Source organism: Panthera tigris, chromosome C1, assembly GCF_018350195.1.
Source record: "Panthera tigris isolate Pti1 chromosome C1, P.tigris_Pti1_mat1.1, whole genome shotgun sequence".
NCBI lineage: Eukaryota > Metazoa > Chordata > Mammalia > Carnivora > Felidae > Panthera > Panthera tigris.
The window spans coordinates 5314459-5335442 of record NC_056667.1 but is presented as its reverse complement, the minus strand read 5'-3'; the positions used below and the strand labels follow the sequence as shown (position 1 = coordinate 5335442).

General features: G+C 43.8%; 1 protein-coding gene across 7 annotated transcripts in view; it reads right to left on the bottom strand.

Annotated features, from left to right (window-relative positions):
* Positions 1–1364: 1364 nt before the first annotated feature.
* The window catches only part of CAMTA1 (calmodulin binding transcription activator 1), an 848343-nt gene continuing 828723 nt past the window's right edge, over positions 1365–20984 (bottom strand). For all 7 annotated transcript variants that reach the window (XM_042994232.1, XM_042994235.1, XM_042994238.1 and 4 more), the window contains 3 exons: positions 17622–17815; positions 16763–16837; positions 1365–4679 (listed from right to left, as the gene is read on the bottom strand). In XM_042994232.1, coding sequence (XP_042850166.1) covers positions 4616–4679; positions 16763–16837; positions 17622–17815 — 333 coding nt within the window. In that variant the 3' untranslated portion in view covers positions 1365–4615. The remainder of the gene's footprint in view (positions 4680–16762; positions 16838–17621; positions 17816–20984) is intronic.

The following is a 20984-nucleotide window of genomic DNA, read 5'->3' as shown; positions in this document are numbered from 1 at the left end:
GACACCACGCTTCCCCCCGAAGATTTGTTAACATGAGACAGGGAGTCCGTTTGGGGTATTTATCATGGGCGTTGATTGGGTTAGACTCCTTTCTCCGTGTTCATTTGTGACTCAAATATTTATTTGTCACCGCACAGACCATGACGGGAGCCTGGGCATCAGGCACTGTTTAGTGTCTACGTTTCTGTATTCCCCGGGCCCTGGCAGAGAAGGTCCTCAGCTTTTGATAGGCTGCAGGTGGAGAGTTACTCTGCAATGAACTTAAAACGGTTATTGAAAATATTCCTACCAACGTAGACGACGCCTCCCTTAAACAAACAAAACTCTGAAAAACACTGCCAGGTCGCCTGGAGATCAGATGAGAAAGGAAAAATAAAACACTGAAATACTGAACTGTCTTTTCTGTCAGTGTAATAATTTGAAAAGGGAAATGTTAATGTGTATTAGGATAAAGAAGAGTGTCCCAGAGGAGGTGCGATTTGAGTTGGGTAAGTAGCTAAGAAGAGAATTCCCAGGCAAGGGATGAACAAACATGAACAAAGACAACCGTGGAAATGGAAGTGGTTTGCACAGGTTTGCACCAACCAACAGAAGGGGCAGGTTGGGTCACAGGTGAAATAAGACAAGAAGACAGTGAGGATAAACAAGAAAGGAAAATGTCGTTTAAACGCAGTTGGCTCTAGAAACCACTGGGGCCTGGGGGAGCTGGGAGATAACCCTGCAGACGTGGTCTGGCAGGAGCACCGCAATGGACTCCGTGGGAGAGGGACTACCAGGGAGACAAGGTGACACTCTGCAGTGAAAGGGAAGGAGAGGATGACAGAATTCTCAGAAAAGAAGACAGATAGTAGTAGTCAGTTGGAAAATGCCTTTTGAAAACCACAGAGGATTTTAGCTGCAGAGGTGAATTTAAATTGGTGTCTTTATGTTTCAGGTAACCGGTATGCCAGTTGAGAGGCACCTGAGAAAACAGTTGGGAAAGCAAGGGTTCTAGGGACGGTGGCTTACAGTGAAATCTTTCTTTCAGGGACACCTGGGTGGCTCAGTCGGTTAAACGTCCTACTCGATTTCAGCTCAGGTCAGGATCTCATGGTTCGGGAGTTCGAGCCCCACATCGGGCTCTATGCTGACAGTGTGGAGCCTGCTTGGGATTCTTTGTCTCCCTCTCTCTCTGCCCTTACCCCACTCGTGCTCTCCCTCTCTAAATAAATAATTTTTTTTTCTTTTTCACGGACATGTCCCAAACTATGTAATAGTCGATGCCACAACACTGTCTCTAGATCTAAGGAAACACGTGAAACGTATGGTATGAAACATACTGGGTCATCCTGGGTCTCAATAGCAGGTAAAGTTAAAGCAAAGCACACACATAGTATGGGGAAATTTTCTTCATTTTTAATTTACAGCAGAAAGAATATAAAGCATTCAGAAAACATTTTCCATATTTTAAGGGCAATTCAAAACATTTTGCATGGTTTCCAGCAGCTGAGTTCTTCAACAGATCCATTGATTCAATGATGCTTTACATGCACAATTACAAAAATAAAACTTACAAAAAAGAAGACATCTAGACTAGTTTTACATGCAAGTCTCAGGGACCCCCCATTGGGCGCCAACTACTGTGTGGAACTGCCATAAGCGACCCGTGCAGCCAGAGAGGGGTTCGAGTTATTGTCTTTATTTCGTTCACACAGTACAGCTGATTTCAAATGGGTAACAAGAATAGCAATTAAATCTTCAGGAGACAGAATAAGATTAGCTATTAATTTTATAATGAAATCCTACTCCTGGCACTTGGGAATTCAGATTATCCAAGAAAGCTGCGCTTACCTATCATCTTATATTCAAAATTAAGATTCACAACCAAGAAAAAGCGGTCAGAAATGCTTCGTTTCGGTGGAAGTGCATTTGTACCTCACCCAGGATTCACAGTTGTACTGGTAGGCTACACTGGTAGGTTTTGAACCTACTTCCTATCCCCTCCAGAAGAACCCTCCTAATTCTATGTAAGTCCTTATCTTCCAGAAGTTTCTAACTTACTCAGCTAATAATGTAGCATGGGAGACATTAAAAAAAAAATAAATGAATACATAAATGTGAGGATTCAAGCAAATCCACTGAGGTCATTACTCTTGTCGAAAGATCACTTATTTGTACCATAAGAAATGGAATAAACCGATCTCAATTCAGTACTAACATAGGATATTCTGAAAGAGCTGGCTTTCACCTTCTGTTTCCATTCATGAATACAATTGCGTGTTTGTAAATTACTCAGTGTCCTCCTGTAGATCAAATCGTGTAAAATAATAGGTATCTGGGGGCTGGGGGGGGGGGTGTGTGTGCAACAGCTGCAACATAACCCACACATTTAAAAACAAAATGGAGCCAGGTCAGTTTACAAATGTACAGGTGGCTACTAGTTGTGGGGCTGAAACCGTTGTCAAAGCTGATCACAAGCGGTAAGACATATACTTTACAGTAATCCGAGGTTGGCAGTGAAAGGAAGTAATTAAAAAACAAGTACAATTATAGAAAAGGCACCAAGAGCACTGACCCCAGTTTTTACCACAATCTGTTTGTTTCTATCTTCCTTCTAAAGACGCCAGTTTAAAAGCTTATTTGTGAATATTTTTAGGCTTCACAACAAGCCTTGAGTTTTAACGTACAGTTGGCAGCCAGAACCAAGAAGAAGAAGAAAAAAACCAAAACTATTTAATCTCAGCTTTACACCAACTGATCCTGAAACTTAACCTGGGAGTTTTAAACTGGCATCAGCAAATGCGAACTTTATTCTCTCAATTTAACGTTAGTAGTTTAATTTTTAAAAGCATCAGATTTCTTTGGCTCCTCATTATATAGAAAGAGTAATAGACCATGACAACCTTACAAGACCAGTTTGCCTCTTTTAAAGTTTTAGTCTTTTTTTTGTGTGCAATTTTTGTTACATTTTCTGATTTCCAGCAGGAGATGTGAAAACGCGAGACATTTTTCAACCTTTCATACTATTTCTTTTGTCAGGTTTTGATCGTTCTAAGTGTTCTTTGTTGGAGTGAGTGGATGGTGTTAAGCTATATACGGATTCATCTTATGATTATCTGTTTAGCGAAAGTAACTTAATTTTCTTAAGCAATATTAGCATTCACATTACTTGGCACCATTGGCAAAAAAATTTTAAATTAAATAAAATAAACTCCTGGTAGCCAAAATTAAATGTAAACATATCCTTTTTTTTTTTTTTAAGTAATGTTACTCTGCCTTTTATCCTAAGTCTAAATACAGTAGCTCTTTTTTTTTCCAGTTTAGTCATGCTTTAGCAAAATGTTCTTCTAAAGAACATTTAAAATAAAGTACTCTTATAGTGAAATAAAGTTTTTTTTTGTTTCATTTTACAGACCATAGCCACTAATGCTTTGCTTTTGTTCATTTCTTTTTTCTTGATTTCATGCACATATCTCTTTGTTTTAATATATACAATATATACAAACAATACATCCACATTTTTCTCGCTCATTCAGACAAAACTATACAAATAATTTTATCTCGCCATGTTATCGACCTTTGTGAATAAAATATTTAGCAATTAATATAATCCCTTTCAAATATTTTCTCGCTTTCCGTTTCTACCTTCTATATATACACAGAAACTGCTCAGTTTGGATGAGATTATAGCCAAAAATATGGAATTTACTGGCCAGAACGCAGCACCACACTGATCTTTTAGGTGGCAAATGTCCAGGCAAGGTTTATGATTCCTTAGAATGACTACAGTTTCCAAGGTTACTAAGAAAAGCTACATGCTGTACCAATTCTCTAAGTAAATCTCATCGCACATGAAAGTAAGGCCCACAAATGAAAGTGCTGAGCATGACAAAAGGGACGAGATGGTCACTACACTCGCAGGTTCCTGGGAGGTGGTGGGGACAAGAAAATAAAGTTAAACTCTGTGAGCTGTTTCCCATTAATTCCCATGCATTCCCCGTTTACCACACACCCGCCCCTCTGCAAATTTCCACAAGACATTAAAAACCTGCAGATTTCAAAAGTTGCATTAAGTGTGCTGTAGAGATTAAAACAAACACGGATTCAAAGAAAATAAAACCAGTGAAGGAAACGCGAACACACGGACCCAATGAAGATTTGTATGGTCTAAGCCCTCCACTGAGAGTCAATCCCAAAGATTCAGCTTCTTGGAAGTAACGGACAGGTGCAGAAGCAGCATTCTCTTTTGTTGCTAGCGCATCCCCACCTTTGCTTATCTATATTTTTGGTATAAATATTTGTACAGTTCCACACGATGTTTGAATACAGCCCTATATGAGAAGGAAACCGGCTGCTTCCTAAGGAAAGGAAGCCTCTTTCGATTCCTCGTGGTGTCTTGTTTTTCCCATGATCCAACAGAAGATTGAGTTCCAAGATGTCTTGCTGATCAAATGAAAAGTTGTCCATGAAAGTGCAAATGCAATGACCAACACATTCCTGTTAAAATCCTGCAGCCGATCTCCCCAAAACTGCAGAGGGATTGTGTGCGTGTGTGTGCGTGTGTGCGTGCGTGTGTGTGTCGTAGTTTTGCATGTCTCTGCTAAAAACAGAAATGAAAACAGTCTGAAAAGCAATGTCACATTGCTAAGGGATGCTGCTGTATGTCTTCAAGTTCCTTGGCCTTTCTCAACTCTTTCACTCTGGAAGAGAAACAGAACAGAACACCAGGTGATAGCTGTTTAGTGAAACTGTGGCCAAACGGAGGGAAGGGCATTACCGATCCCTCTGAAGCAAAAACAAAACAAACAAACAAACCAAAAAAAACCCCCCAAAAAACAAAACAAAAAACAACAACAACAACAACAACAACAACAACAAACCAAGACAAAAACCCTTTGGAGGACTGATGGCAAAAGAAACTCCTGCTAAACTGCTGGGGGAGATATTCAAGGAGGAAGACACGGCCCTTCCTGAAACTGCTCAGTATCAAGTGCTCTCAACACAAAGCAAAACCGAAGTCGGCTGCATTCAGTCCCGTGTGACAGGAACGTGCTCAATCTTAGAAAGGGTTGACTCTTCACATAGCTTTCTTCGAAGCCTGTTGGGACCATCAGTGACGCCCTGCAATTAATTCCACATGAGGCAAGTTAGGGAAACTGCACACGCCTCTACTTAGCTTCGGATACACCCAGGGACTGAACCGCTTTGCTCACAGACTCCAGATTGTTGGAGATCTTGAAGCCGACCTTGCACCTGCACAGCCGGGCTACCGCGCTCACGTATCGTGGAGTCTTTCTGATTTTCGTTAATTCCTTACCTTCCTCCCATTCCACACCGTAACTTTAAAAGATGCTCAGGTCACTTCCCCCAGTGCTCCCAGATGGACAGCAACAGCTCCCAGATGCATACCAGTAAGGTACTCTGTTCTATTTATCAAACGTGTTGCAGTCAACAAATTTCAATGAAATGGTTATCAACAGTCATGGAAAGTCCGCATCAGATTATTTGTTTGCCGTGGGGTTTGAATACGACCCCCCGATGTGGATGGGGTGCCGGGAAGCAGGTTGTAAGTTGGAGGGTTATTTGTTTCATTGAAAAAGAATTCAGATCTTGCCTTAAGAGCAAAAAGATCCAACGCCAAGTGTGACTTCGGGGTCTACTAGTAAAGTCAGCATGTGCTGTATATGGCACCCAGCTGGCAGCTCTACGTAACGTACCACATCATAACCTGTGTTTCCCAAAAATGGGGGCGGGAGAAGGAGTTTAGCCGAACAGAAGCGGCCGTTTCTCAGGATGCGTATGCCCTATGTCTCAGCAGCACGACAAGGAAAAGTCTGATTGGCTGTCGCTCATATGGGCCTCTATCTACAGAGGGAATTCCCAAACGCACTTTTCTGATTCTCTAAGAATAAAGCGTCTCCTATTAAGTGATACCAGTGTGTTTACATTCTATTTTAAAACGAATGCCAGTTTACTTTCTAAATAGATTCTTGTTAACACTCGGGGGAGAAAACATTTTGAAAACAAGTAGTGAGTTACTGCTGTATCGCACAGGCTCGGATTCAGTGGCCTGCACGCACGCTATTACAGCAATTTAAGAAAACAGGATATTTACCACCTCCAAGCAGAATCGTTTCTGAATATTCTGCCAAGTTGATGCAATCTCTTCAGAGAGAAGTTGCTCTCTCTCAGAAAAAAAGCTTTATTACCATCATCATTAATACTAAAAAGAATTACCATGTTCGGAAACCTGATTTGTCTGATATATTTACTAAATACACCAGGTCCAGCTTGATCAAACGGTCTCTTCAGAACGGTCAACTTTCTTTCTTAACAGGCACGTTTAGAACGCATTGCTGTGTTCCTAACTGGATCTCGGTATCAGTTTTCAATTTTATAATTAAATATACCATGGATTATTAAATTTTAGGGTAATTTGGATCATATCACAGTACAGAAGTGTGCATCATCATAGGTCCCTAATTTTGGACATGCATACTTGATAAAGAAATGGCTTTTTAAAAATTGAAACATGCCGTGTCGTGTGTTCAATTTTTAAACATGCAGTATCTATACTAACAGCCCTTTGGCTGGAAAAATGCCAGGCATGCACTGATGCCCCCTTTGCTCCGGGCATGCAAAGTGTCTGTACTTGTGCAGACCTAGTGGCTGAGTCACCGCGAAGTGTGCGTGCTGCTTCACATGCGACATCTTGTTTCTGCACTAGTACAGAACTCATTCACAAATATGCAACAGTGACTCCATCACTGATGAGCTTTCTAGAATCTGAAGAATTCCGAACTCAAAATCTGACAGCATAAACACAGATATCCATCCACAGTTCTTCTAGGGTGAAGACGAACGCTATAAAAATATCACGTTCATCACTGAGAGAAAAAGGAGGGTGAACTATAAACCAGAAACGTTTTCTACAGTCTCATACCGAAGAAGCTGTAATCAGCTGGTCATGGGGCCTGTACCTTAAACGTTTTTCTTTTCATTATAATGGTCACATTTGTTTTTGTAGGTTTTTTTTTTTTTTTGTAATTTCTCTTGAAATTAACGAAAGAGTCTACTAAATTCCCATAAGGTTTTAAGGTCACCATGTAAATGCTCTGCTATGAAGTGGCGGTAGCCTCGCGCAGCTCTGGGTGAAGGAGAGATACACGTCCATACACACAGAGGTGACGATGATCATCTGTGCTGGAAAAAGGAGACGCCCCAATCTCAAGATACGTCTTCTAGGCTTGCATCGCTTCTGAGCTACAGTGGAGAGCTTAGTTCTTAGTTCCATGATGAAGGTTTTACAGAACGTTAGCATTATAAATGATACCAGAATGGCTTCAACGGCATAGGCTTTTTTTTTTTTTTTTTTTTTTTTTTTTTTACAGAAAGTCGCTCAAGGAGGATTTAGGGAAAGAGGAAGAGAGGCCTTCTGTTTCAACAGCTGTACAGGCTACTTAGTATTTGTTACCTTGTTTAGGCCTCCAGACACATCACCATCATCTCCAGTTTGTAAATGCAGAACCTGAGATTTTTACACCAATGAAGCGACCTGCCCCAGACAATACAGGTAACAAGTGGGGATTTGGGCCCAGGCCTGTCTGCCTTTCGCTTCCCCACCCTGCTGCCTCCGATATACCTCAGGACAACAAAACAATTAAAAAAACAATTATTGGGGGCGCCTGGGTGGCTCAGTCGGTTAAGCGTCCGACTCGGTTTTGGCTCAGGTAGGTCATGGTCTCAAGGTTCGGTTCATGGGATCGAGCTTCTTGCCGGGTTCCATGCTGACAGTGTAGAGCCTGCTTGGGATTCTCTCTCTCTCTCTCTCTCTCTCTCTCTCTCTCTTTCCTCCTCCTCCCCTGCTGGTGCTCTCTCTCAAAATAAATAAATCAACAAAAAGAACAACAATTACTGTATTGGTTTCTCCAAAGGCCTCTTTGGAGAAAGGAAACATCTCCATGGTGCGAGACGAGTGTATTGTTGAAACCTGGTAACAATTCACAACTGTATTTCTAACAACTGTATTTCCTCAGCTCTGAGATGCTGTCCCTTATAAGACCTTATGTTGCTTTCATTACAGTGTTCTGCAGAACAAAATTTCCTCCGTATAAAATGTACCTACCAACTTTATAAAATAGATCTGAGAAGTGAAAGAAGTGGGAATAAGAATCAAGGAAGTGGAAGATTTTTAGCCTCCTCCAATTTCCAACTGGCAGACTGTGTGGATGTTAATTAACCTCTCAAAGTTGAGATGAAATTGAGAGACTTTCACAATCTGCCCTACTGAAGCCGTAAATCGAGTTCTAAGTCACTTGAGGGCAGATTATTAGGATGGGCTAGGGGTACCTAATTTTCTTTTTGTTTTACGTCAAACGTCAATTGGACAAAAAGTAACGTTGGAATGTTATACTGCCTCTAGAGAAACGCAAAACAATTCACTGTATCACCAAAGTAGTTTTCGAGCATTTGACACTAGAATTTTTGTTAGCCAATTCTAAAAAACCAGACGTTTCAGATCAGAGTTTCAACAGTTACAGAAATTTGGTGTTGCCTTGTCTTAGGACATGAACAGCCACTAACAGGCACATGTCAACACACATCTAGCACGAGAGGGGTCACAATGAAAGTTTAGTCGTTATTACCTCTGGGTTTTTCTCCTTGCTTATTTGTATTTCCAAAATGTGCTACAAGGAGTGTACTTCTTTTTTTTTTTTAAATTTTTTTTTTTTTCAACATTTTTAATTTATTTTTGGGACAGAGAGAGACAGAGCATGAACGGGGGAGGGGCAGAGAGAGAGGGAGACAGAACCGGAAACAGGCTCCAGGCTCCGAGCCATCAGCCCAGAGCCCGACGCGGGGCTCGAACTCACGGACCGCGAGATCGTGACCTGGCTGAAGTCGGACGCTTAACCGACTGCGCCACCCAGGCGCCCCAGGAGTGTACTTTCATAATAATTATTTCTGCTCATCATTCTCCAGGTTGAAAAAAAAGTTTATGTTTTCCTATCCATCCGTTATGACTACATCCCACCATCCGTTATGGCTAGCAATATTGTATTCACATGACACAAAAAACCAAGTGAAAAATTCAGTGGAGAAAGAAAGAAACTGATTCTATAGTCCAAAACCAACATCAATTGTTTGAACTGGTGTCACTGGCATTACCTGTGTTTTAAGCCTATTTTTTCGGCACACAAACTTGGTAAATGTGGGCTGGGTTTGTTTGAAGTTGGAATTACGTTGGAAAATCCAGTGGTCGTATTTGCGGAACTTAGAATACAGACAGGCGTTCCATCAACTCTCGTTGCGTTGTACGTGCTGTCCCAACTCAGCTACTGGTTACTGAGGCTTTGGTTCTCTAAAGGAATTACACCTGCTGCATTCATTCAGGGCCAAGAAACAGCCTAACCTGAGGATGTCCTGGTCACCTAAAAACAAACCCCGTATACAGTGTGTATGCTTGCTTCTGAATTCCACTGCACAGAAGACAGGCAAAGCAGTCTTCCTTGGGGCTCTGAAGACCATTGACCCGGGGCAGAAACCACAGCTTCTGTGGCTACGAGGCTGTCGCGGCCGCAAGGAGAGCCGCCGGGAGCACATTTCTGAGCTGCGCGCGTCAGTCCAGTCGGTACCTCGGGAAAGGGCCCTCCAGGGACTGGCTGGGAGGGGAGGCAATCAGGGCAGCGCGACTTTCCCCTGCAGCCATTCCGCTATGAAAATGGAAGACAACCCCGGGATTTGCCCAAGCGTTCTAGGCTGAAGATAATCCCCACTTTGGGGTATTGCTGCGGTCTCAACGACAACAACAACAACAAAAAAAAAAAAAAAAAAAAAAAAAGAAAGAAAGAAAGAAAGAAGGAAAGAAAAAAAAGAAACGAGAAAAACATAAAAACGAATGTTGCATTCTAATGTACTGAAGTGATGTAGGAAAGCAACAGCACTGAAAGCCAGCAGAAGCCCACACAGGGTTTATTTCCATCAGACGTCCAATGAGAATTCACGAATAAATGAGGTAGGCCTGCTTCCGAAACTTGTAGCAAACAATGGCTCCATGGGTAAAGCATAAGGCAAAGCCGCTTCATTACATCTACTTGGTAACGCTCAGCCAGAGAAATGTTTCATGAGTCAGTGGATTTCAGCAGATATATTCTTGCAATGCTGGACGTCAAAAATATACAGGGCAGCCAGATGCGGCTTTCTGATTAGTTACCTGTTGCTCTGAGAGCTGCAATAGCTTGTGGGGAATTTAGGAAAAGAGAGATCTTGCCATTTTCCAGAAATCTCATTTGGATTGCAAAACAAAAAAGACAGAGAGGCCCAATAAGAATGACACAGAGCATGTTGTCTGCAATTTAACACACACCACTGTGTGCCAAAAATATTCATTTCCTAAAAGAGGCAAGTAAGACAAAATTACTTTGGATATTTGAATTACATCCATGATGACACATCCCACACATTCATTTCCTACTCCTCACCAAGTGTATCAGGCCACCTGGGAATTACACCTCGTGTCAAATTTAACTAAAGTGTGATGGCACCGTTGTTGACCTAGAGCACCGTCCACTCTTCTCAATCAAGCAACATACTTTTGGGCATCGTTAGAGAACTGTCCCTCGGATTAAAGTATATACAACAGAACACGAAGTATGAACGGAACCCGCAGAACTTGACAACGACCCCCTGAAGGTGTCTCACAGGACTGCTGTCCAGAGTCAGTGCTGAAATCGCTACTTACCAAGAAAACTGGCAGCATCTGGTAAAGTTCAGTGTTTAGAAACCCAGTTGTCAGAGAGAAAATCTGTTGCTTAAACATTTGTCACCAGAAAGAGTTACCTCTTCTTCCCCCCAATTAGGGTTCTTTTATGCCAGGAGGATAGCTTCACCCACCTTTACTGAACACGGGGACTAGGCCAACAACTTCCAAAAATAGGTTATTTGAAAACCAGAATTCCCGCTGTTTCTGATAATACCTGTAGTGACTGTTACAGGTCATAATGCCCCGTCACAGAAATAACATCTCAGGGGAAAAAAGGATTTGTCCAGGAGTCACTCTTCAGAGAATAGTCTCTCCAATCTATGAGAACACTTCCTGATACCCACAAAACCCCAAATATCTTGAAGAGGGAAGTGGAAAAACCATTTTCTAACTGGAGAAAGAGGAATTGTCCTCTTTAGTCTCAATACCCGGAGGATGAATCTGTCACGTAATTCAGTTATTTGTTATTTCTTTACGTATGAGGTATCTTGGGTTTCTGCTAGGACACTACATTACATCCTGGTCAATTTAATCGGAACCCAGCCGGAGAGTCATGTTTTCAGTACGTGCCCTTCAAAAACCTCTTCAACCTCAGCAATCCTCATTGTTTGGAAAGTAGTATATAACACCTAAGTTAACTCAGAGAAATAATTAAGATTGCCGATTTAAATATCTCTCTGTGCACAACAAAAGTTTTCTCCTAAAAGGGAAGTAGTTGTGCCCAAGACCAATCAAATCCCTAGGAGAAGCTGGAGAATTTGGAAACTCCACTTTAAGAGCCTGGATGAATTAGGGGCTAAGCCTGGAGGGAAGGCTGCATGAAGACACGAGGACTCTCGGCCGAGAGCACCGGGGGGCTTTTTCTTAGCCAACCCCAAGCGAAGATTGGTGTACTGTGCCTTAATTCCGATGACTGACCTCGTCTGCCTTTCTACATACCCTTCCGCTTCACCCATTGAGGACGTGCGGCTGAATGGTGTTTGACAAACCGCGCCACAAAATTGAGTTCAAGTTATCAAATATCATCTTTTGATGCAGAAAGCTTAAATGTCTTAAGTATGGTATGTACATTAATTAAAAAAAAAGTATGCTAAGTCGTTTGACACAAATTCCACCAGTAAGAACTCCCCTCAGAGAATGCCCTCCCTCCCCACGAGTCATTTCAGCTTGGGGACTGTTGGAGGAAGTGCCACTGTGGGACGTCTCTGCTCTGGTCTCTTGACCGAACCAAGAGGGGTCGAGATCTTACCGGTAACTAGACAAAGCCACAGATAAGCTAGCCCTCCATCCACACAGGGAGAGAGACAGGACCATACTAGAAGGAATCTGAGCTTCTCAGCTGCTCTCTCTCAAAGTCCCTGAAGCCCGGGAGGCACAGGGGTGTCAGGAAATTCCAACTTTCCGTGCCCGAGGAGGAGTTTTAGGAGCCTGTGATGATGGATGCAGCAGGTGCTAAAGAAGTTATGGTAGGGACTCTCACATTGAAAAGCACCTTTGGAAAACGTTCTCTTAAAAACGATCACTGACGTACCAGAAGCTAACAAGCTTCCGAAGTGCGTAGGCAACCACTTTTGCTAAATGTTGGCTCCTTGCAGGGATCGTGTTAATTGCACGTCACATGCAAGATACTACAACTGTTTTGTTAAACTGAGTCTTAGGGCCTGCATTTGCTCTTTTGCGGGTTTTTTTTTTTTTTTTTTAAGTGGAAACAAATATTGTTTATGTATGCAGAGAGTGAAAGGGAATGGAAAGAGAAAGAAGTGGGGATTTTTGTCCCCTTTTTTAAATTTCAAACACAGACATCTCTGAGCCAGTTCTACCACATGGGACAACTGTGAACAGCTGCTTAATTCTCAAGAGGACTAGCCAGTAAATTTACAGACCAGCGGAACTGCTTTATTCTGTTTTACATACATTTTCTTTCAGTGACTGCCCATGGTTTTAACCATGTGAGACTTTAAATCTGATATAGGGGTTGGGTCTTATTTTAGGAAGAACTTATAAAAACTCAATTCTCCTATCAGAATAAGTCAGCAAACTGCAGTCCAGGGGCCACATCTAGCCCAATGAATATCTGTGTAAATAAAGTTTTATTGGAACACAGCCATAACCATTCATTTATATATTACCTACTGTTGTTCGCATGCTGCAATGGCAGAGCTGAATAGGTGTGACAGAGACTGTGTGGCCCACAAAGCCTAAGATATTTACTATCTTTTGAAAGCCTTTGAAGAAGAAGTTAGATGATCTTTGACTTAAAATACAATGAATAAATACCAGCATCGACATAAAGGCACTTAGATGAAAAATACTAGCTTCAGAAACATTAGTTTTAGAATTTTTGAATTATAATCTCTTCTCAGAAATCTTACAAATGACTCAAGTCGGGGTTAAAAAGGGAGGGTGTTGAATGGAGTGGAGTTGACGGGTGGGGGCTCCCCTGCTCCCCTGTTATTTGCTTAAGGGCATCGTCTCTCAAGTCCATCGGATAAAAGGTGTCAAATTAATCTACATTCGAATCTGCTTTGGGTGAATTATATCCCTGTCTTTTAAATCAATTTCCTGACACTAAATCCTTTCCTCTACCTTCACGCATGTGGCAGTCGCCTCTGACAGAGACTTCTGCCCCTTGTGTATACCTACAAACCAGCATCATAGTCTAAAACCTCAAGGACACCAACAGTGTCCATCGGCTACCCTACCTCTTCATCATCATTTCTTTAAAATACAAATTCTATTGGAATGTCCACTCTTAACTGCTATATAAAATATGCAGATTTAACACACCTTCCACCCCATCGTCTTTATTCAGCATTGCCATTAAATTCTGGAAGTCGGGTTTGCTCGCTCTTTAATAATGAATGCGCTGCATTGGTTCTGAAAGGGCAGCTTCATGTGCTGACTTACCTCATGGCACCAGGGAAAGGGAGATTTACAAAACGAAACTACAGGAACAGGGTGATGGGGGAAATAGTAACTCTAAACAAGAAATCGATTTGTTAAAAAAAAAAAAAAAAAAAAAAAGCCAGTATCACCTGGTGAGCTTTTTTGCTTTAGAAATTTGGACACAGCGGTAGTTGAGAGAATTGCATTGTGGCCAATGATCTGAGTCACAAATAACCACCTGCTTGACGTTTTCTTCCAGTGCAGCCTTGTTCCAACTCCACCGAGTTCTAAGCATGCCCTGTGGCGGCTTCAGAAGGGCCTCCCTCTCGCTTACTCATGCATTTGTACATCTGCTGTATGTGACTGTTTTTCATGTTGTATAAAGTAGCAGTGTTAGTAATTAGGGTTAGTTTTCATTTTGTCTTATTTCATTCAAAATGGATGTGAAACTTACTGGCATACCTAGGCTGCAGCCCCATGCAAGCAAGCAAAAAGCAAAATATTGAAAATGGAAGATAAAGGTAAACACTGGCTAGCAGGCAGCTAAACTCACCCTTTTGTACAGCCTATGGTCCACCAGGGGGCTTTAGACAGTAAAACAACACCAAAGAGCTATTAGCACGTGAGGGTCACAACAGAAACCTTATACACAGCTTTATTTCAACAACAAAAAAAGAGTAAAAAGTGGTTCCCCCTTTTTTTTTTTTGGAAAGAAAGAAAAGGAGAGTGGTGATGGGGTATGTGAAATGAGCAGGTAGAAAATTCACCAATTCATCGTGAGGTCTAAAAATGTTGGCGTCACATGACTTGGCAAAATTCTTAAGAGACAGGACCCTTATTGATTCCTGAAGCCATTACCTACCTACCTTTTCTGAAAGGGTGTTATATGAGGTTTTCTATTTTAATACTTCGCAGGGACAAGACACATGACAGTTTCTCTTAAAATAAGACTCAATACCCCAGCGTGGAAAGAGGGTTACGTTCATCCGAGGGAAAACATGAGCTTTCAGTTCTACCGATTTTCAGGATACAGGGATGGGAAGAGAATACAGTCGGTATGCAAAAGTTATTAAAATTTGCCTGCTCATTTTTTTCTAACGTCTAAACCATTATGGGGCAAGTCAGGAAAAGAGCCACTAGGGGTCTTTATTTTATCCCAAAGAATGAATAGGAATTCCAAGTCCACAATCTGATGTTCTCCTCGCAACAAACCTTCTTGCCACCCTCAGGAGGTTATTACTAGTTAAAACACGAACTTAAGAAAGGTGAAATCTTCATGAAATTCTTCTCAACTAGCTTATAAAGAGAGAGCTTTGAAAACAAGAATAAGAGTGTTCCTTTGTTCAGCTTACTCTGGGAGCCGGCCTTTTAGGCACGGATGTTTTGCCTAACTGTCTTAACCTCTCAACTCACCCAACGTAGACATAGGGCATGGCTTTGGACGAGAAAAACAGAGAAGGAGCAGGGGACTTGATGTGAGTTTGCTCATAATGACCAAGGTCACATTACCCGCACGTATTTTCAAAGTTTGAGGCAAAGACTAGGAGAAACAAGGAAAATTCAACTTGCAAACATTCTGGCTCCAAAGAAGAGCCCCGTAAAGCTAATTTCCTTGAAAAGAAAATCTGTTGTGAGAGTGTTAACCACAGTTTCAGCAGGGCTGGGGTAGACAAACTGGAGGGGACAAAGGAAGGAGGGAGTGCGAGCACAGGTGAGCACGTCCAGAAAAGGGCGGAGGGAAGTCCCTGATCATGTCGACCAAACAAAGAGAATCTCACGTTGCCAAAGGTACGGCCCAGGGGGGAGAGAAGAGAGACCGACCTCAGCAGGGATTCTAGAACTAACGTAATTATGTCACAGGCGCTTCATGTTTTGATACGCATTTCCTAACAAGACTTCCCATTTGAGTATCGATACGGGTATCTCATCGGCCAGCTGGTCACGGGGAAGGAGACCCCAGTTGCTGCAGGGTAGAGGGCAGATGGGCTGCGGAGGTCTAGTAAGTGTGCACCAGCCTCTTTCCAATAGCATCGCGGCTAGAGAATGCCAAATACAGCCTAAAGGATGTTCTCTTTAAAATTTTTATTATGATTAACGTGTGGCTCTGAGCACACTTCCTCTCAACATGCTGGAAAAGAATTCTTTTGTTAACAGAAGGAAAAGCGCAGATGGCCGTTGACCCCTATTAAGTCTCCAAGTCGCAAACGTTCTCGAAGTTGGCAAGTTTTAGGAGTAAGAAAAACTGAAGTGAAAGGAACCGTCTGAGGAATCAAACTGAACCTAGACGCTCGGGGTTTTGGTGCAGTGAAAGAAGAAGAGGCAAGAAGACACTAGAGAGCTAGTTTCTGGCTGGAGATCACAGCTCCTGATGCACAGGGAAGCGACAAAACCACACAGGGTCACCGAAACGCAGCCCCGAAGGCCACCATCACAGATGTCAGCCCAGAACCCTAACCTCATCAGGAAAACAAAACAATCTCCCCGGCTGTCCCCAAATCTAAGGAAAGAGCCTGCTGTCCACAAAGGAACCTCAGATTTGAAGGAACAAAGAGGAACCCCTCTAGCTGGTCTGGTGGGAAGCCGCCCTTGTCTCCGGGGGCCCGTTTTCCCCCGATGGAAAACGCACGTCTCCGCGCAGATGGCTTCCCTCGGCTGCACAGCAGGGGGCGCCCGCGACGTGGCACAAAGTCTCCGTGGGAAACCCTGCCCGGAGTCGGTGGTTTTCTACCCCTTCCCTGAGGACAGGAACTCTGTTCGTTCTCTGGACACAAGCTGGCACAGGAGGGGCTCAGAGTGGAGAGCACGCTGCAGGGTGGCGTACAAGTAAGAGGCTGAAGAGAAAACAGGCAGCAACAGCCAGTCCCACTAGGCCGTCCTCACACCCAAACCGAGACAGGAGACCCGGCAGGAATCTCCGCCGCTCAACATTACAACGTGCCGTGAGGCAGTTCCGGTGCTCCCAGTGCAGCAACTCGGTCCCTACTTAGAGACTGGCTCTCCTACTGCAACTTGGGACGTCTACTCTGATGAATTTCGGGGAACTGGCTTTACGCAGGAGTTCATGAGTGGTTAGGTGGGTCAGGGTCGTTTCATTGCTCTCGATGAGTAAACCGTCTAGATGAGGCTTAATGTTACCTGTGGCGGCAGCGGCGTAGAAACCTCATTATTTTTCGAGCAGCTTGGTCCTGCTTTTTGGTTAGCAAACTGCTCCTGAAAAAGCCGGAACATCACTGTCACGGGAAGGGTACCGCCAGGCTTAAGGCGCAAAAGCTGAAAACGGGTGAGCGGGGACAGAGGACGAGGCGAACCCGACCGCACCCGCAGTACGGCCTTCGGCACACGGGGTGTGGGCGTCGCCGGCAGAGAAGGGGGGAGGCCGCGGATGGCACTCCGGCCGGCCGTAAGGGGTGGGGGTGGGGGGGGGGCGGGGAGCAGGGCCGAGATGGAAAATGCGGTGACACCGGGCTGTTCTCTCACGAGTCTTCATGAGCTCATTTTGCGGAAGAAGACCTTCCGGCACTAGACAGGCTTAGTTTAGGGGCTGGTTTGCCCGAGTCTGCTACTCTTCTGGGCTGTTGGGTTCTGAACTTCCATCGGCAGATTTTACTGTGCTCCGTCTTCATTACTCTCTCTAAGACGGACTATAGCTCACCTCTAGCTAGCCTCCCCAGGTCTCCCCTGCAGCGACACCACACTTTGGGTGGGGGGCGCCCCTCTCCCGAGTAGGAAACTTCGGGCCTGCCAAATTCCCATCCAAGCATCACGATAACTGGGTGGGGGTGGGGGCGGGGTGGAGAGAGGGGCTAAAGAGATACAAAGGTCGGTGAACGGCTCCGGTACCGCTACGTAGAGTCACAGCATCTAGAATGGCCCTTCAAGAAAGTCACTGCAACGCGCGCGTTCGGCCCCCGACGTCCAGGCAGGGCCGTTCTTTGGGCGACGCCAAAAGCTTCTCTTCCCCAGACAGCTTTCCCTCCACGAAATCTCAACCCACCTGAGTTTCTGTTGTACAATTACAGCTGTTCGCCGAGCCTGCCGTCTTTTGCCACATTTCTTATAACTCCGGTAATACTTCTGGATCAGCACAGCGGCACGCCGGCTCTGCTGAAATTTCTTTTGTTCGTAGTAACTTCGGAATTTACTCTGGATTAGGATGGCAGCCTGTGTCATCTTTTTATAAAGTGCATACTGCAGGGAGACAAGAATAAGCAGGAGAGTAACAGTAGCCACCGAGTCTGTGTGTCCTTTGGGTTTGCTGGGGAAGGGACAGCAGGAAAATGCTTTGACCCTTTACTGTGATTATTACTATTACTATCACTATTTTCATTGTTATTATTGCTATTCTCTGGTTTGGGTTCAATTATGAAGGACGCAAACTAGGAACCTCTTCACCTACCTTTCCCAAATGCAAAATATTAGTTTAAGGGTTGCCTTCAGACAACACGTTGCTTCAAATGTGCTTTTCCCCCCCAGTATCAAATATTTTGCCCTGCTTGGAAACACATTTGATAGCAATACACTTAGACATTTAGGAATAAAGAGAACACATTTAGAAAGTATAATTCACATGCTTAAGATTAACATCTACTGTCCCATTTTAAGAGAACCTTTTTTACGCATCCCAATCACCCCCATACACACGCCCACTTGGAGCGGTCAGCCTCCGATTCCTGACTATCGTTCCATACGACACATGTCTGAGTTGCAAGGTCCCAAATACAAGGCTTATCATGAAACGCTGACACCTTTAAGACATTTAACCTGCAAGAGATTAACACTCATAGGACCGACACAGGGGTAATGCCATGGAACCTGGAAAAGTGTCACGGAACCAGGGACTTCCCCAGAAGCCAGGAGCGGTGACCCTCCGCCCAGCCGGCTGCAGAACTACACACAGGAGAAGGAGTTCTCTTCCATTTCGGTCTCTAGGCACTAAAAACCCAGAGCTCTCCATACTTCAAAAATGCGATGTTCGAACTTCTAATGAGACATAGAAGAGGAGGGCTCTGGGGTCAAGAAGTCACAAGGAAGCACTCTGCTTACAAGAAGGCAACTTACCATCCTGGGGGAAAATACTCCTGAGAAAAATCCCTGTGCCTGAGGACATCCCTGCCTGTATGAGCTGGACTGAGGGCAGGGAACGGACTGACCTCTCAAGAATGTTCAAGACACAGGACCCTTGTGCAAGAATCCTCTCAGGTCTTGTCTGACCTGCCTTCCGTTTTCATTTGCCCCCAAATCTCCTAAGACAAGAACGCTGCATGCTGCAGGGCTCCTGTGGCCTTCGTCCACTCGGCCTGTGCATACCGCACATGCAGAAATTACTGGAACCCAGGGAAGCACGCTGGGCAGCAGGGTGGTGCATTTTGGGGCTCGTGGGGCTCACGGTAATTGGCTCGGATGGATTCTCTAGACGGACATGGCCAAGAAAGTGTCCAATGACTGTTAATGCCAAAACCCACTGCAACGGAATAGCCACATGGTCCCCAGAGATGCACCGTACTTCGGCGGCCTGGCAAGGGGAGTATGCCTATTTCAAGACCCTGCCGTCTTAATGGCCCCTTCTTATCACTGGTGATGGGTGTGGCGTTTGTGACTCTGGTGAAATGGTTTGTGAGAGGGACTTGGGTGTCATTACCTTCAAGGCTATCCATGTCAGCTTGGGGAGAAACAGAAAATACAAGATTAATGTTAGACTGCTGAATAGAATGAAATAAAAAACCAGAACCAATAAAACTCCCAACCGGAAAAAAAAAAAAAAAGAAAAAAGAAAAAGGCAATCTGGCTATCTTAATGCCTTCTGTCTTCCAAAATATTTGTCTTCTACTTGCCAGTATTTCAAAAAATATTGCCTTCTGTCTTCCTGGTTGTAGACAATACTTCTTTGGGAGAGTTTTTTGCTTGTTTGGTTTGGTTTTTGTTTTGTTTTTAACTTATTTTTGAAAAAGAGAGGGCGTGAGCAGGGGAGGGGCAGAGAGAGAGGAAGACACAGAATCCGAAGCGGGCTCCAGGCTCCGAGCTGTCAGCACAGAGCCCGACGCAGGGCTCGAGCCCACGAACCGTGAGATCGTGACCTGAGCCGAAGTCGGACGCTCAACCGACTGAGCCACCCAGGCGCCCCTGGGAGGGCGTTTTAAAAAACAAAAACAGAACTCATGTTTGGAATAAACGCCTGTTTTAATCACAGACCTGACACGTGGATTCTGTGTGGCATCTGTTCTAATGTGAGCGTGGCTCCCTGCTGCAGAGCTCCAGGTACTGTGGTGTCAGCGTTTACACAATAAACCTTCATTTTCTGGGATCATGAACTCAATTGGCTATAAGTCGAGGACTCCTCCCAGCCCACCCCCTTTCACTAATCCTAGAGAAACTCAAGAAAATGGCAACCCATATCAGAAATCAAAGTGAACCCTGGATCGTAGCAAGAGAACATAGTACCACACTTCCACTTCTCAGCATTCACTATTCCTTACATAAGCATTTAAAACCTCCGTATGGCATAGTCTCATAGAAGGTTCTAGAACCTACTGACAGGCCTGAACTTTATCCTATGGACCAGTCAAAACTGAATTAGGCAAGTTTGTATGGTTTCCAACCACCCAGGTGGTTAGGAAAGTCTGATATTTACTTAGTTTCTCTGAGCCTCAGCTTCTTTGTTGAAAAATAGAAATAAAGTTATTTACTTCCAATCATTGTAGAGAGCACACGTGATGGGATGATGTGCCCAAAAGATCTCGTACATCCTAGGGGCCCCGTACACATTAGTTAGTTCCCTTTCCCAAGGGATGGCAGTTAGGTAAGCTTACAGGTTGTTCTGGAAACAGCAACCCTGTGTAAAGAACACTTAGAAATTCTTCCTGCACGTCTTAACTGAGGAATGCGAAAGCAGTTTAAGATGTTCTGAGCTTCTTCAGAATTTTACAAGTCTTCGTGTGAAAACGGATGGGAGGAAGTGGAAAAGAAAAGTGGCTGGACAGTATATAATTTATACAACTCAAGGTCAAAGATAACTGCCACCGTTCACCTTCTCTGACCACCACATCAAACTCCCTAGTGGAGTTAATGGCTACGGAGGCTGTAGGCAAAATTACTAGAACACAGATCCTTCCTTCAGATGCAGATAACTTCCTTTGTGCCAGATCAGCATCTCAGCTGGGTGATCATACCGGAAGGCCAACCATATGAACAAAAATTACCCTGTGGGATAAGTTTAACTGCAAATGTTTTTTGGGGGTAGTTTTTTCCTTCCCCCTCTGGAATATTTTCCTTTGTTTTTTGTTTTGTTTTGTTTTTTTAGTCAACATAATTCAAAGTTGGTCTTTGAATCGGGCACTGGACATAGTACTCTTAGGCCAAA